General features: G+C 28.3%; 1 protein-coding gene and 1 pseudogene across 1 annotated transcript; both read right to left on the bottom strand.

Annotated features, from left to right (window-relative positions):
• Positions 1-10,627: 10,627 nt before the first annotated feature.
• Positions 10,628-12,422, bottom strand: LOC126553972 (uncharacterized; annotated as a pseudogene).
• A 2,320-nt stretch (positions 12,423-14,742) lies between these two features.
• On the bottom strand, positions 14,743-15,887 carry LOC126553971 (zinc finger MYM-type protein 1-like). The gene is made up of 2 exons (XM_050209084.1): positions 15,811-15,887; positions 14,743-15,754 (listed from the first exon to the last, which is right to left on the bottom strand). Exons 1-2 carry the CDS (start codon positions 15,885-15,887, stop codon positions 14,743-14,745), a joined length of 1,089 nt encoding a protein of 362 aa, XP_050065041.1.
• Between the last annotated feature and the right edge of the window lie 557 nt (positions 15,888-16,444).

The following is a 16,444-nucleotide window of genomic DNA, read 5'->3' as shown; positions in this document are numbered from 1 at the left end:
AATATTTAAAAGCTGTTTTAGTAACTCTTTGGGGGTTAATAAGCTTGGGTGTATTAATCCTACTTTGGCTGCTTGTATGACGATAAATAATATATCGGTTTATTTTCCGCCTTTTTAAATTCATCGAAATTGTTAATTGGCTCATTATTTGTAACTACGTGTATACGTGATAAACACTAAACAGTCCGCGTTTGCGTGCTGTGGTCCCGCTCTATAAACAATTTCGTAATCGTACTCTTCGAGTTGTAAACGCCATCGCATTAATTGAGATGAAACGTCTTTTATATTAAATAAATATGTCAATGGTCGATGGTCAGTTATTATTTTAAATTTTTTCCCGTATAGGTACGGCCTAAAATATTTAATTAAACAATTATTTGATGATAACCGCTCGCAAGGTCTAAAGTCGAAAAGTATTTTGATGAGCCTAATGACTCCAATATTTCTAGAATATTTGGTAACCCATACGCTTCGTTTTCAGTGACCTCGTTAAGTTTCCGAAAATCTACGCATACTCGCATTTTTTGTTTCCCTTCTGCATCTTTTTTCTTTTTAACTACTACCAAAGGAAAATTAAACGGTGATACCGAGTCACTTATAATATTAGCTTACTTCATTTCTTTTATTTGTTTCTCTATTTCATCCTGTTATGCATGTGGTAGCCTATATGGACGTATATTTATCGGTTTAACGCACCTAGGAGTGTTAATTTTATGTGTAACTATATCAGTAGCACCTAATTGATCACCTTCAAAGAAAAATAAATCAGAAAAACGGCTACAAAGGTCTATTATACTATCACGTTCCTCGTTGTTAAGGTGTTCCGTTTTAATAGTTTCCTTGATTTTTCTAATTTTACTATCCGCGTATTTTTCTTCGCTAGCAATAAAAACACAATCATTAAAAGGTTCCCACTTAAGATTACTCGTGGTTAATTGATCGATAATAAATGGTTGCTCCGATATATTTACTATATTACTTATAATTTTATCGCCTTTTACCGGACTGATACTATTAGCTATAACTACGTCCTCGTTAATCTCGTATTTTTTAATCGTAATAAATTCGTGTTTAATTTGTTCGTCCGCTATAATTTGTGAAACGCAGTTACAGAAAAACACGTAATATGCTCCTGTGTTATTGGTGTTATGATACGAACGTTACTTCCCGATTGTATTTCAATGATAGACCTATCGTGATTTTCCTGACCATTTCTTTCTACGGTTTTATCTTGTTCGTTACGTTTTAATTTACGACACTCACTTATATCGTGATTCGCTTTTCTACAATATTTACAGAATTTACTAGAATATTCGTGTTTAAATTCGGTCTTTGGACTTTGTCCATTATTCGGATTCCTGAAAGTAGCTAATTTATGTTCGCTTGTTCTACATTCATTAGCATAATGACCAAATTTCTCACAACGATGGCATTTAATCGCACTTTTATCTCTAGTGTTTTTTTTTATCAAATTTATTATTTTTATAATTCGGTGTTTTGTTATACCCGTTTATGTTATTATAAAATTCTGTTGTTGTATCCTCTTCCATTGCAATTAAAACGGCTTCTTCGAAACCTTGTATGTTACGCGCTTTTAATATTAAACCGATAGTTTGTGGAATAAACGCTATAAATACGCTTAGTGTGTGAGCTCGCACTGTTTGCGCTATTATTTCTGATTCTGGTGCGTCCCTACCTACCGTTAACGCGTTCATTAATTCATGGGCTGTTTTTTCAATTCTAATAGAAAAATCTTAACTGATTCCTTTGCATTCTGACGCATTTGACTTAATTGTACTTGTAAGTAAGACACTGAATGTGCCGATCCAAAAACGGTTTTAAATAATTTTTTTAATTCATCCCAGGTAGTAATTTTTTTATACCTCACGGCCGATAATGCTTTACCCGTTAATTGTGCCAGTATCGCTTCTAATATATTAGGTTTAATAGTATCGGAAATATTATTAAAAATGAACTCGCATTTAGCCAAGAAAGAAACTACCTAACCTTTGAAAAGTTGACTTCCATCCTTCTGGAATTTGATTTCTGTCCTCCCTAGACTAGACCGCTTGCTTGAATGCTCTCTGTTCTCCTTCCTGTCGTGAACGTGGTTCCGCCGGTGGGTCTCAAAGTACTTATTTTTGATTTGACTCAAAAAATTTTCGTTTGATGAAGTATGACCCCACACCTGACACCAAGTTTTATGTAGTAACCAGTGATGGTTGCTGCACACTTCTTTTACGACGAATGCACGTTCCGTCGTAGGTTGGAGAGATGAGGTATATAAGTTAAACAATAGGTTAATAAGATAATTAAGACGTTTATTAACTTGTTAAAACAATAAATGAAAAGGCTTTCGTTAGCGTAAGCACAAGTACTTAACTACCGGAGAGCAAGTGACAACACTGACTAAGTCTAACTGACTCTTAACTAACTCTAATCAAATATATGATGAGGACTCATATTAAAATGGAACATGCCGTGATGGAGAATAGGATTATCTATGTCTATGAAGTGGCGTGATGTGTTTAATCCAATCAGGAAACGGCATTAGTGGTCCAACTCGGTGGCGTGATATATTTCTAGGCCACTGTACTTTACAACTACGTTTTTATACTAAAAACGTCGGTTTACTACATACACTTTATTATAGTTATTATTATTTATTATTATCAGCCTAATTGTAGTAAATGTGCGGTATGTACACGGAATATATTCTGTGGTATATATAAAAACAAAAAATAGTTACTAGCTTTTTCTCGTTTCTTACAGAGTTTAGTTGTTATAAATAGTTATAAATTATGTTATATTTTTTTTAAAAATAGTATAATATACTTAACAAGAATTTATTTATTTAATATACATAGAGTTTGTTTTACTTAAACATTTATTTATAATTAAAGTATGATCGATTTTATATGTTTTATGAATTATTACTAAACAAAAATTTACTTATTTTGATGTACATAGTTTTTACTTATATATACATTTTATTATAATTATAATTTTAATAAGGTGAACAATCCCAGCAAACATACATAGTCTACGTGATGTCTATGATATGTTTAAACGTCTATGTATAAGTCTATAACGTCTACCATCTCATATTCTCATGTATACTAATTATAGACGCATATAGAATGTCTTTATTCATATGCAATTTTTGCATCTTTTATTAGACCTATATTTAATGAATATTTATAGATATGCGTAGATGTATCTTAGATATCCCTAATTGGATCATTTTATGCACTTGTTTGAATATATTTATAGTTTTTACAAAGTAAATTTATTTTATACGTCTTTTATTATATTTTTATTAGTTTATTGTGTCAAAAGTTATACTTACCAACTCTATATATTATACTGCTACTAAAATATCAGAAATATGAAATAATAATCGATTAATATCATGATACGGTGGGGTATAGTAAAATATAAATTATTATAAATTGAAAATTCCAAATTCCCAGTGAAATTTAATATATTATAACGCTTTTGGTAAAATTTATCAGCTATCGCTATTCAGTGTATATCAATCGTAAATATTAAAGAATGGATATCTATATATACATATATATATATATATATATAATTATTTAATATTATACAGTAGATACATTATTTTAATTTTTAAGTAGGATAATTTTATATTTACCTATTATGGTCAGTATCTACTTACTATGTTAGGTATAATTTATGTCTATGTATAGATTTTATAAAAGTTTTGAATTTGATCTACTACTTGATATATGATAGATACTTTGATCAGTCTTCAAATAGACTAAAAAAGTGGCGCATATAGACTAACCTTAAACTTATCATAGACATCTACATTTACTTCACATGTATGTCTTATGTCTATGATGGTTTAGTATATTAGACGTCTAATATACATTTCAGTGTTTACTGGGATGTTACAAATTATAATTTTAGTAGGTACAGATTAGATAATGCCCCCTTTTTTAAATTTTATTTGGTGTGAATTATTAAATTGAAAAGTGGTACAAATTATTAAAAAAATACATTTTTTTTTAGATGTGGTGTAAATGAGATATAGTTTTTACCTAACCTTTTTTATATTTAAAAAAAAAAAATAAACGAATAAATATTTACCTATAATTTCAGAATTATAAAATGGAATCTCCTCAAATCGTTTACCTCCGATCTTTGATTGAAGAATTACATTTGAAAGTTTTAGAAAACCAAAAAAGTGTTGATCAAGATGAAGAAAGAAAAAAAATTGACATAAGAGCTTTAAATAAAAAAATTAATAATTTATATAAAAAAAAAAATAATAGATCTAGTTGAAATAGATAGGTTAAGAAATGAAAAAAGAAACGTTTTAGATGAGTTTAATTTTTCTTATTATATTGGTGAAAAATGTAATAGACGTATACGTTATCGTTCCACAATTTTAAATAATCAACTAGACCATTTAATAAATAAATAAATTTGTTTAAATAAATCTATTTTTTTTAACCTGATTTATATTATTTCTTTAATCTATTTTCCATTTTTTCTTTTTTTATACACCTACTTATATAGAAGTATTACTTTGTTCATAATAGCTTTTCCAAAACAAAAAAAAAAAATGTTTTTTTTTAGAAAATGGATTTACTTAACCAACCATATCTTAATTGAAATTCATCGATTGGATGAAGAAATCGATGATAATGATGAGAAGGAAGTACAAAGTAAACATGAACAAAGAAAAACTATAATTTTAATCAAAAGAAAAATTAAAATATTAAGATATGAAAAATACTTAGCTAAAACACTTTTACAAGATATAAAAAAAATAAAAATCTTAAAAGAGAATATAATAAATTTGAGAAATGAAATATTACTTGTTAATAAATATTATGATTTGTATGGTTATGTTAGATTTCGAAAACAGACGTTAGCTTATCATCTGCATAGCGATTATTGTACATTATTGGATGATCTAAATTTTTTAACAGAATCTTTTTGTTTGAATCTAAAATGATTTTTTTTTTTTAAAAAAAAACTAAGTACTCATTGTTTATTTAAGAATATTATTATTATTATTTTTTTTAAAAAATGTAAAACAAAAAAAAACATACATTTATATATATATATATAAATTTAATGTGTTTTTTTTATTATTTCAGTCTCATTATGAACATAAATATAATAACAAAAAAACAGCGTATGAACACGATTGGAAGTGGACTTATTGAAATAGAAAGATTTAGAAAAGGTTCAAAAACTTTCATAATTAAGAACTGTGAAAATTATATAGATTACAAATTATTTTTTAACTATATTTTACATGAGTTAATTTTAAAGTTAAGGCAATCGTGTATTAAAACGTCGATCAAATTTAATTTACACGTTGACGCTACTTACACACGTCCTATAACACATGATAAACAAGATGTGGCTTTTAAAACTTCGAATGTTTTAGCATGTAATTCATCCGATTTCGCTAGTTTGTTAAACATAAAGTTTGATAAAATATTAGCTGAAGAATCTGAATTTATTGCTAAAGGTTCAGGATGGACACTTGTTTCAATAGATGGGTTACAGTTGAGAATCAATTTAGTAAATCCATTAAAAGGAGGTGCATATTTAGATTTACCTAAATTTATACGAGAAAAAAAGGCTATTATAAACGTTAAAAATAAAGATAAATACTGTTTTAAATATTCTATACTAACCATATGATAAGCGTTCTAATAAATCACGATTTAACCAAAAATATTTTGATTTTCTTGAAAAAAAGAGTGGGTTAGATTTTAAATGTATTGATTTTCCAACACCAATAAATCAAATTAAAAAATTTGAACGTTTAAATAATGTTTCAGTTAATGTTTATAGTTTAAATAATAAAGGTACTATTTTCCCTCTATTTATAAATATTAAAGAAGAAAAAAATCATTTTGATCTATTTTTTGTCAATAATTATAAAACATCGCATTATTGTTATATTAAAGATTTTTCAAGATTTATTAGAAGTCAGAAACTAAAAATTGTTCTAAATTAATTATTTACAAGAAGTGTTTTACAACTTTTGGAAATAAACCAGAGAAAGAAAATAAATTCATATTTTTCAAAAGTTATAAAAAAACTTCTAGAATACCATTTGTTATTTATGCTGACTTTGAATGTATTTTAAAACCTAAACAGACAAATGAATTCACTGAAACTAGTAAAACTTATATCATACATTTACATGAAATTATGAGTTATGCATTACATGTAAAAATCGACTATGATATTATCTCAGAAAAGTTAATGCTACAGTTTAAAATTCCAACAAACATAATAATTTATAGAGGTATTGATGCGGCAAAAAAGTTTATGGAAAATATGATTGATACTTCAAAAAAAATAAATGATATTTATCAAATTAATGTACTAATGATTACGTTGACTGAAAAGGAGGAAAATGAATTTCAGATAGCAAAGGTTTGTAAAATATGTTTATTATCTTTTGAAGAAAATGAATTAGATAAAGTTAGAGATCACTGTCATATTACTGTTAAATATAGACAATGTATTTGTTTTAAATGTTATTTTGAAATAACCAACCCATCATTTGTTCCAATTTTTTTTTTATACTTATCATACGATAACGATAGTCACTTTATAATTCGAGAACTTGGTTTTGATGATAAGAATATACATGTTACTCCAAATTCTGTAGAAAAATATATATCTTTTAGTAAAGAGGTTGCTCTGAGATTTAGTATAAAATTCGTTGATACATTCCGTTTTATGGCCTCCTCATTAAGCGAGCTTGCAGAAAATTTACTTAAAGATAAATAAAGGTTTAAAGAAACTTTAAAATTATTTTCTAATAAAATATTTGATTTAGTCACCCGAAAAGGGCTTTTCCCTTATGAATATATTGATAGTTGGAGTAAATTAAACGAAACTCGATTACCTTCAAAATCTGCATTTTATAACTCTTTAAAAGATGAAGAAATTAATAATAAATATTATTCTCATGTTAAAAAAATTTGGAAAGTATTTAATATTAAAACTTTGGGTGAGTATAGTGATCTTTATTTGAAAACTGATGTCACCATACTAACGGATGTGTTCGAAAATTTTAGAGATTTATGTTTATCTACTCTTAGTCTAGATCCTGCTCATTATATGACTGCTCCAGGATTTGCTTTCGATTGTATGCTTAAATATACTAAGGTTAAATTAGAAAAATTAACTGATTATAACATGCTTTTATATTTTGAATCCTCAATCAGAGGGGGTATCTGTCAATCAGTTAAAAGATATGCTAAAGCAAACATACCAAACATTAAAGGTTTGAACTATAATCCTAATAAATCAATTTCATGGATTACATATCTTGATTGTGTAAATTTATATGGAAAGTCGATGTTAACTGAGCTACCTTTCAAAGATTTCGAATGGGTTGACGACTTGAACATAGATGTTACTAAAATTCCTGATGATTCAAAAGTCGGATATATATTAGAAGTTGATATTGATTATCCTGAATATTTACATGAAAAACATAATGATTTCCCGTTTTTACTTTTAAATGAATGTCCTCCAAGTTCAAAAGTTAAAAAATTAATAACTACTTTATCATCAAAAAAAAAAAATATATATTACACTATAAAAATTTAAAACAAGCAATTGCCAATGGTCTTAAATTAGTAAAAATTCATCGAGCAATCAAATTTGCACAGAGTAAATGGATGGCCTCATATATCGAACTATGTACGAGAATGAGGAGAGAAGCTAAAAACAGATTTGAAAAAGATTTTTGGAAGTTATTAATTAATAGCGTTTTTGGTAAATGTATGGAGAATGTTCGAACTAGAGTTTCTTTAAAACTGGTTTTATCAGATAAACAAGCAAATAAATTGATGATGAAAAATACTTTAATTGAGTATTTTGTTTCTATGGAAAAAGTAGTGGAGTTGTTTGGGTTAAAGATTTGGGAGAGGTGATGTCTGTGTGCTTCTGCTTTCTCATTATCGTTTATAACTAGACTGCCGTTAAGTTTTTTAATTGGAAATGACATTGTTTTGATTTTTAAGATTTTTCTAGTGGTTTTCCACAGAGAGCCATCTTTTTTGGATAAGAAGCTAGTTTGTTTGGCGAAGTCTTCTGAACGTTGTTTCGCCATTAGTCTTATAAGTAATGTGCATAAGTGATTATATTTAGTTTTATCAGTGGGATATTTTGTTCTCTACCAGGTTGCTCTGGCACGACGTTTTTAAACAATAAGATATCTTGAATAGGTAGGAAAAGAGAGATTATTTTGATTGTAATTATCGGTTATTTTTGGTTTGCAAGAGGAGACCATGCAGCATTTTGTATAGTTGATGTTAGATATTGTACTGATTCCTCAAGTTGGTTTGGGGATTTTAAACTAACGTCCAGATTAATGTCTTTTGTAAATATCGATTGGAATTTTTCCCAGTTAACTTTTCCATTGCTTAATGATGGATTCATTGATCTTTTTAGAGGAGAGGTGTCGAGGGTGAGAAGAACTGGCGAGTGGTCTGAGTGAGGATTTGTTAGATTATCTATGATGGTGTTGAATCGGTTCGGTGGCTTAGAGACGAATATGTAAAGAATATCTGATCGCTTTCGAGGTGATGTTGGCCAATATGTGGGATCTTGGGGTGAGATGATTAAGTAGTTTTTGGCAATAATAACTTGTCTAAGAGAGTTACCTCTTGGTGAGTTTGAGTGGCATTCCCATTGGGTGTGTATTTTGCATTGAGGTCGCCACAAACAATAAAGTAATTACCAAGAGAGTTGAAAAATTGCTCAAATAGTATTGTGGAAATGATTTGGTTAGGAGGACAGTATGCTGCAGAGATGGAGATAGGAGAATAGTCTAGAGTAATTTGGATGGTGAAAGATTGTATGTGGGGTTCGCTTAGTTGAGAGACGTTATGAAAGAGAGTTGTAGATTTATCGCCACTCCCCCGTGCGCGGTACCGTCTGGGATGTTTGATCTTAGTATTGTGTAGTCGGGAATGTGTATTTTTGTACTGTTAGTGAGATATGTTTCAGATATCAATGCTATATCTATACGTTTTTCGTGAAGTACAAGTGAGAGTTCGGCTATATAATTATGAATACCGTAGGCATTCTAAAGAAGTATGAGGAATTATTTGGAGGTTGGGGTATTATTTGTCATTTTGGGCTACAAGTTTGGCTAGGACTGTTGTAAGGAGAGAAAGTAATGGATTTATGATAGCTTGGAAGTTACTAATAAATTTAGATTATAAGGTAGGTACCTGTGTCTAATAGATTACTGTTGTCAGATTTTGGAGGTTCTTGGTTTGCGATTACATTTGCATATGTGTTATTTAATTTATGTGGGATTGAATTCAGTCGAAGAAGCGTTCATTGTGGTTTTTTTATTGGACTGGTTGTTGATTGAAGTTGGTTGGATGGTTCGTGAATTTGGGTTGTGATGTTTTCGAAGCTCCTTGTGAATTTGGCATCCTTTATAGTTTGCAGGGTGTTCACCCAGACATAGTGAGCATTTAGCGGGAAGATTTCCAGGATTTAAACAATTTGAGGTGATGTGATGGTCAACACATCGAACGCATCTTGGTGTATGTGCACAGTACGTTTTAGTATGACCAATTAGTACTAGGTCACGTTTTTTATATGGTTCTTCGATTTTTACCTTGGTGTGAAGTATGCGGCTTATATGACAGATGTCTTTATTTAACTCCGAAGGTTCAAGGTCAACGAAGAATATTGGAATATTTAATTTTGTAGTCTTATGTAGGACATTTGTGATTTGTCGTACTTATAAACCGATTTCTTCTAAAGCTGTTCTGATTTCTGCTGTATTCGTTATTGGGTGAAGGTTTCTTATAACTATGTGGTAGGCTTTGTCTTCTTGCATTTGATAGGTGTGAAATTCGGCTTCTGTTCCTTGTAAGAAGTGGATGATTGCTCGGTAGGTTTCTGGATTTTTCGTTTGCACTTTGAGGCTGCTAATGCTTGATTTAAATGTTAAGTTTTCAGGACTCACAAGGTCTATGAGTTCCAAGCGTAGACTTATAAAGTTTTTAATTCCTTTGACTATTATAGGAGGGGGTAGATTCGTACTTATTTCCTGTGAAGTGTGCGCTTTAGGGTTGATAACATCAGGATCTGGGTTTGGTGTTATTGAGTCAACGTCGATTGGTTCAGTTTGCTGATTTCTTGAAATAAATATTTTTTTGTGTCAGATGGTATTTTGGGTTGGAGAACTTGGCTCTGAGGAATTTGAGAGGTTTCTTTTTTCGGCTTGCTGTATTCAGCCATTGTTATTTGGACTATTTGTATTATTTTGTGTAGATGAAAGGATCGCGTTGGAATTATTTATTGATATGTTTAGGCGAGCATCTTGTATAATGATTTTATTATTTTTATTATTAATATTAATATTTTTATTTTTAATATTAGTTTTTGTATTCGGCGATAGTGATATAATTGTCTCAGATTAAAAGGTCACGCACCGCTACGCGACATTCGCGATAACTGCGGCTGTACGGCGTTCGCGATAACGCGACAGCTGTACGGTAATTAAGACACACTGTAATTGTTACAAACGAACTTGATTCACATTATATAATAGAATTACCAATATAATACAATAAATATATTACATTCATATACATATAACACTTAGGATCATTTGTGCTAATCTAAATAGCTCTGGTTTGATCAACTTTAAATCCTGCCAATACTGTCTAATACCCATGGAGTAAACGATTAATATTGTCAAATGATTGTAACAATAAGCGAATTGGTATTGCTTCAACATTTTCATTTATTTCTTGTATAGAAATAGATGTTTTGGTTTTAATAAAATCCTCTAAATCATCATCTTTAACATGATTATCCATTTCATCTTATGCTAATTATATACCAATAATTTCATCACTTGAAACTGGAATTGAATCTTTATCCAAAAATAAAATTATTTTCCACACATCGACCAAAAAATTGATTGCTGTACACCTGAAGTTATTGTCTAGCAGACACTGAAATCGTGGGTCTAAATAGATACCTTAAACAGTTTAAACATTCAAAATCACAATTTAATGGGCATATAATATTATAATAATTATTTAAAAATTTTAAATGTATATATGACAATATTATCTGATCAATTATTATTAATATTTAATCTTATCAAATTTACCAGCTAAAAAAACAGGATTATTCAAAATGTATTTTTCTCTTTTTTCCATTGAAGTAGATAAAATCTTTGAAAGAACCTACTTTTTTAGTATCTCTGTAACATCTTAGCCAAATTCCATAAAAATCTCCAATTGTAAGATCTTCTTTTTGCAGTTGGATTGTCGCATATTTAGCAGGTTATAAAGATTTTACTTAGTAACATTGTCAATATTTAAATATTACAAAAAAAATATATATACCTATATTATAACTAGTAAAATTTTGAAATGACTAAGCGTAATATTTTAAAAATAATGTTCAAAATTAAATAATACAAGATGTAGGTAACTCGTAAAATAATTTCTGTTTTCTGCCATTGATCATCAGTTACATTAAATTCATTAAAAGTATCGGATACATCTTTACATATTTCTTTTATCTCTAAAATACGATTTAACATGTCACAAGAACTACCCCATCGAGTTTCCACATCAATGATCGCTTTTTTAGCTTTTGGATGAAGACTTTTTATCCTTCAAAATATTGTTGGTGTTCTTAGTTTTTTCACTATCTTCAAACAATCATAATAATTATTAATACAATTTTAAAATTAAATTTAATTATTATAGATGTTTTAAAATTATTTTCATAAATTACCTTACTCTCTCATTTCAGAAATACATTTACGTTCTGATGTTGATTTAAATGCATCTTCTACACAAAGCTGTAAAGTATGCACAGAGCAACGAATTAACACATTTAAAGGGTTCAAACATTCTTTTTGTTGTTCAAGATAATTATCTTCATTTGAAATTGCAGTCACTAAATCATCTTCTATTTAAGCCATCTAGAGGAATTAATTCTAAATCTTCGTTAGTTGGATTATTATTTGTATTATATTCTAACAATTTTTCTTCTTAAAAAGTATATATTTCAAATTTTCAAAAATTATAAATTTTATTTTGTTCAACAATAATTGACTGGTAAATAACTATGTACCTAATAAATGTAATGTAATACTAACATAGGTACTTTTTAATTTTTATATGTGTAAAGTGTTGTCAGTATACTGTGATTGTTACCTACTTGAATTATTAAGTTTACAATTTTTAACTATAATACCTTAATTGTTTATTTTTTAATCTAATTTGTAAGTTATAAAATGATTTACCATAAATTATTATAAGTATTTACACTAAAAACAAAAAATTAACATTTTAAAGCTAAAACAATTTTTTTCTTTGCTTACCATCATTTTCTTTATGCATTATGTCTACCATCTTCACAAAATTTCTTGCATCATCAGTTGTGATTGTAAGAATTTAATAGTATTTTAATTTCAAAAATTGTAAGAACTTCAGCTTTAGCATTAATTCATGATATCACATCTTTATAGTTCTTAAAGATCTAATATTTTTTTTTACTTAACCATTTTTACACGAAGTTTACGAAGGGTTTTTGTTGTGATTATAGTATATTAAATGATTATATATTATATCTAATCAATATTCATTTATTTATTAAAAATATTTATTTTATAAATAATTTAGTATTTACTGATCTTTTTTTTTTTAAATATAATGCAGTGTGTTGTTGGGTTAATTCTATCATAGCTAATGTATGTAAAGTAGTCACTACTGTATCAGTAGCTGCATATTATTGAACATTTATTCCTAAAATGGATTTCTCTTTTCTTAACGCACAATCCATTTTAAGGCATAACAATTTATTTTTAATTGAGTCTTTAATATTTACCACAACTTCATTTGATTTAGTTATAACATTTGATCTTACATTCCGTTTGTTAATGACATAACAGCTATCACCTGCTGAAGAAAACATCATACAGTTAGGGTTATTATTTCAATAACCTAAAGCACGTATAAATTGCACTAAACATATTTTCTAATGAATCTTGATTGAAAATGCGTAATAGAAGAGGCCGAACACCACAATTTCGCATGTAGGAACAAATCGTCTGAAATCCTGTTAATTCAAAAACATTAGTGTCAATATAACCTCTTAATTCTTATAGTATAATATAATGTTTATTATATAATGGATTAGGACAGTCTTAGTTATATAAAAGTATTCAAATAATTTGGAAGTCCTTATATAAGTATTTGTATTCATAATCATTTTAATTAAATATTTAAATATGCTTCTTATGTTATTTTCAAAATAAATATGTGTATCTGGCATGTACTTCAATATTTTTTAAATTTAATTTTTTACAAGACTAAATTAAGAAAAGATAATAGAACAATAATAATTGTACGGGCCGGGAGCTTATTATAGTGATAATAGATATAATAATAATACGCGCGCCTGGTCACCAAAATGCTTCGTATGCTGGACGCACAAACCGACTGACTTATATATCTGTGTGTATATTTGTATATAGCACTCAACAGGAGTTAGACAGGGTCTAGGTTAAACTAATGACGGGTATAGCAGTGGCGACTCGTGAACCGTATGAGTGGTGAGGCAGATATTTTCAAAATGTATGGGAGAAAAAATGCTGTTAAAATAAATGTCTGTAAATATGCTGTCAATGAGTTTCAAGTTTACTTTTAATATAACTCAATTAATAAATAATATTTAATACTAGCCCTTAAAAATATATTAATAATAAACCATAAAATATTTATTTCAAATGTCATACCTATACATAAAAAAAATATACTTATTTCATAAATCTCATATACTAAAACAAAAACAAAAATATTATAAAAATAAATCTTTTTTTATATTATGTTTTGTAAATTAAATCTATTCTTCTGTCTTTGAGTAATGCAAATTTGTCAATTATTTTTTCATACAATTTTTCATCATTTTTTGATAAAGTGTTTATTAGATCTTTCTCAATAGAAATTGTAGCTAAGGAAGATAATCTTTCTCTGTCATAGAATTTCTTAGATAACTTTTAATACGTTTTAAACATGAAAAATTTCTTTCAACAGATACACAGGTGGATGGTATAATCAAAACAATACAAAACAGTTTGTATGTTTCTTTTAATAATCCAGACTCTTCAAACTCTTTTAGTAATTTTACACATTGTTGAATAGTTTGGTTATGGAATTGCTCATCAAAATAAATAACTGACAATTCATTTTTCAATTGATCTGTATCAAATATCTCTTTATATATTAAAGTTAAACAATTAAATTCTTCATAAGGAAAAGCAGTTTTGTATGATTTAAATTTGGAAATATCAACTAGAGATACAAATTTTAGTTTATTTAAGTCTTGGAAACGGTTAGTCAATTGACATATAATATTATTTAATATTTCAAATTGTAACATTTTATACTTATTTAGAGTTTCAGTTTCAGATAATCTTTCTGACCGTTTAAGAAAATTATATTTTTTTGCTTCATTAAAAAAAAAAATGGACTGATCATCATTTCTTAAAGATTTTATTTTATTAATAGCTGAATTTACTTGCTCAACACAATAGGCCACATCTAAATATATAAGTTGTAAAATTGAAAATAATGTGTCAGTTATATTAAAAATGTCTTTATATATCATCATGAAAAATACAAATTCAAATTTTTTTAAGCTATTTATAAAACCTTTAGCTCCATTGATAGATTACATTCCTGACTCTGGTTTATCTCTAATACATTCCATTACTTCTAATAGCTTATCTAAATTTGAAACAACAAAATTTAAAATTTTTGATCGTGTGCACCAGCGAGTCTCATTAGCTATAGGTATACGCTTGCCAATAACTGTATCTAAAACAAATGTTCGTTTTGGAGACTTTTTAAAAAATACAGATATCCCTAAAAGGGTTGCAAAAAATATTCGAGATTGGGGAACACAATAACTTCCTTGTTGTAAAACTAGATTCAACCGATGTGCACAACAATGAGTAAATAGAGCATTTGGTGCTTCATCTCTAATTCTTTTTTGAAGACCACTAACATGAACAGCCATAACACTGACCCCGTCGTAACACTGTGCTATCAACTTAGTTCTAAAATTATATGGATCTAATACACTAGTTATTAAATTAAAAACAGATTCAGAAGTTTTGCTACTACTCACATCATGGAAACCTAAAAAACTCTCCTTTAACTCACTAGTTTTTTTTACATATCTCAAAGTAATTGCACATTGAGATTTTTCCACAATATCAGTTGTATCATCTGATATAACAGCAAAAAAATGAATATCATTAATTTCAGATTTTATAACATCAATTATGTATTCATAAACACAGTGTATAATTTCGTTTTGAATTGTTTTTGATTGGCCTGTAAAAACATTGCTAATTTTTTCATAATGAGATAATAACTCAGCATTTTGTTTAATGAGCAAATTAAACATTTCACGAAAGTTTCCCTGGTTTCCCTGGTTAATAGATAAAGTGCTCTCATCGTGACCTCTAAAAGCCAACTCTTGTTTACCTAATAGTATTACAACCTCAATTATTTGTAACAACACTAATCTGTTTTTTCTAACATTGTCGTTATACAATATTTTGCTTAAACGAGAACCTTCATTTAAGGCATCAATAATTGTTCCTTTATTTTTTTCTAACCGGACCAACCCAATGAAGTTATTTATATGGTCTTTTGATGCTTCATGTTTTTTTACACTTCTTGACAAGTTTTTTAAATCAAAATAACCATCAGAAGACCAAACATTTTTTACTTTACCGAGTAAAACACAAGGCCAACAATACAACCGCTGTTCATAAAAGCTACCACATAACCACTTGTGTGAATCATACTAAGATTCCTTGAAAGAACGAGAACAAATCTTAGAATTAGAATTTTTTATATTTAAATTATGTAAGGAAACTACAGGACGACCGTCATCTAATATCTGACGTTTGTTACTTTCACTACGTCAAGAAAATGGTGTTCCGAGTAAATTCACAATCAAATCATTAATCGGAAACATATTTAGTTATAACTCAATAAACTATAATACAAACACTACAAACGCTAAAAACTACAAGGCACTAAGACAGTTTGGCAGTATAAAATTGCAAATAGAACAATAATTATTAATTGTGTTAATTATTATTTGATTGATATTTGATATGAACCAATATCTTTAGTTTGTGATAAAAGTATTGTTAAGTGTACACTTACACTACACGACATTATATCCATTATGACAACCTCCCGATTCCTATTTCTATTAGTGGAAGTTACGTCGTTTCGACAAATGACTAATGGATAATGTTAACAAACCCTGAGGCCCGAATCGTTCTGCCCACGAATTAAAATATACTGGATACCCAACGACCTATACAAACAACCATTTTTCGGGGACCCAA

This window comes from Aphis gossypii, unplaced genomic scaffold (assembly GCF_020184175.1).
Source record: "Aphis gossypii isolate Hap1 unplaced genomic scaffold, ASM2018417v2 Contig00386, whole genome shotgun sequence".
NCBI classification, from domain to species: Eukaryota; Metazoa; Arthropoda; class Insecta; order Hemiptera; family Aphididae; genus Aphis; species Aphis gossypii.
This window is presented reverse-complemented; position numbering and strand designations above follow the sequence as displayed.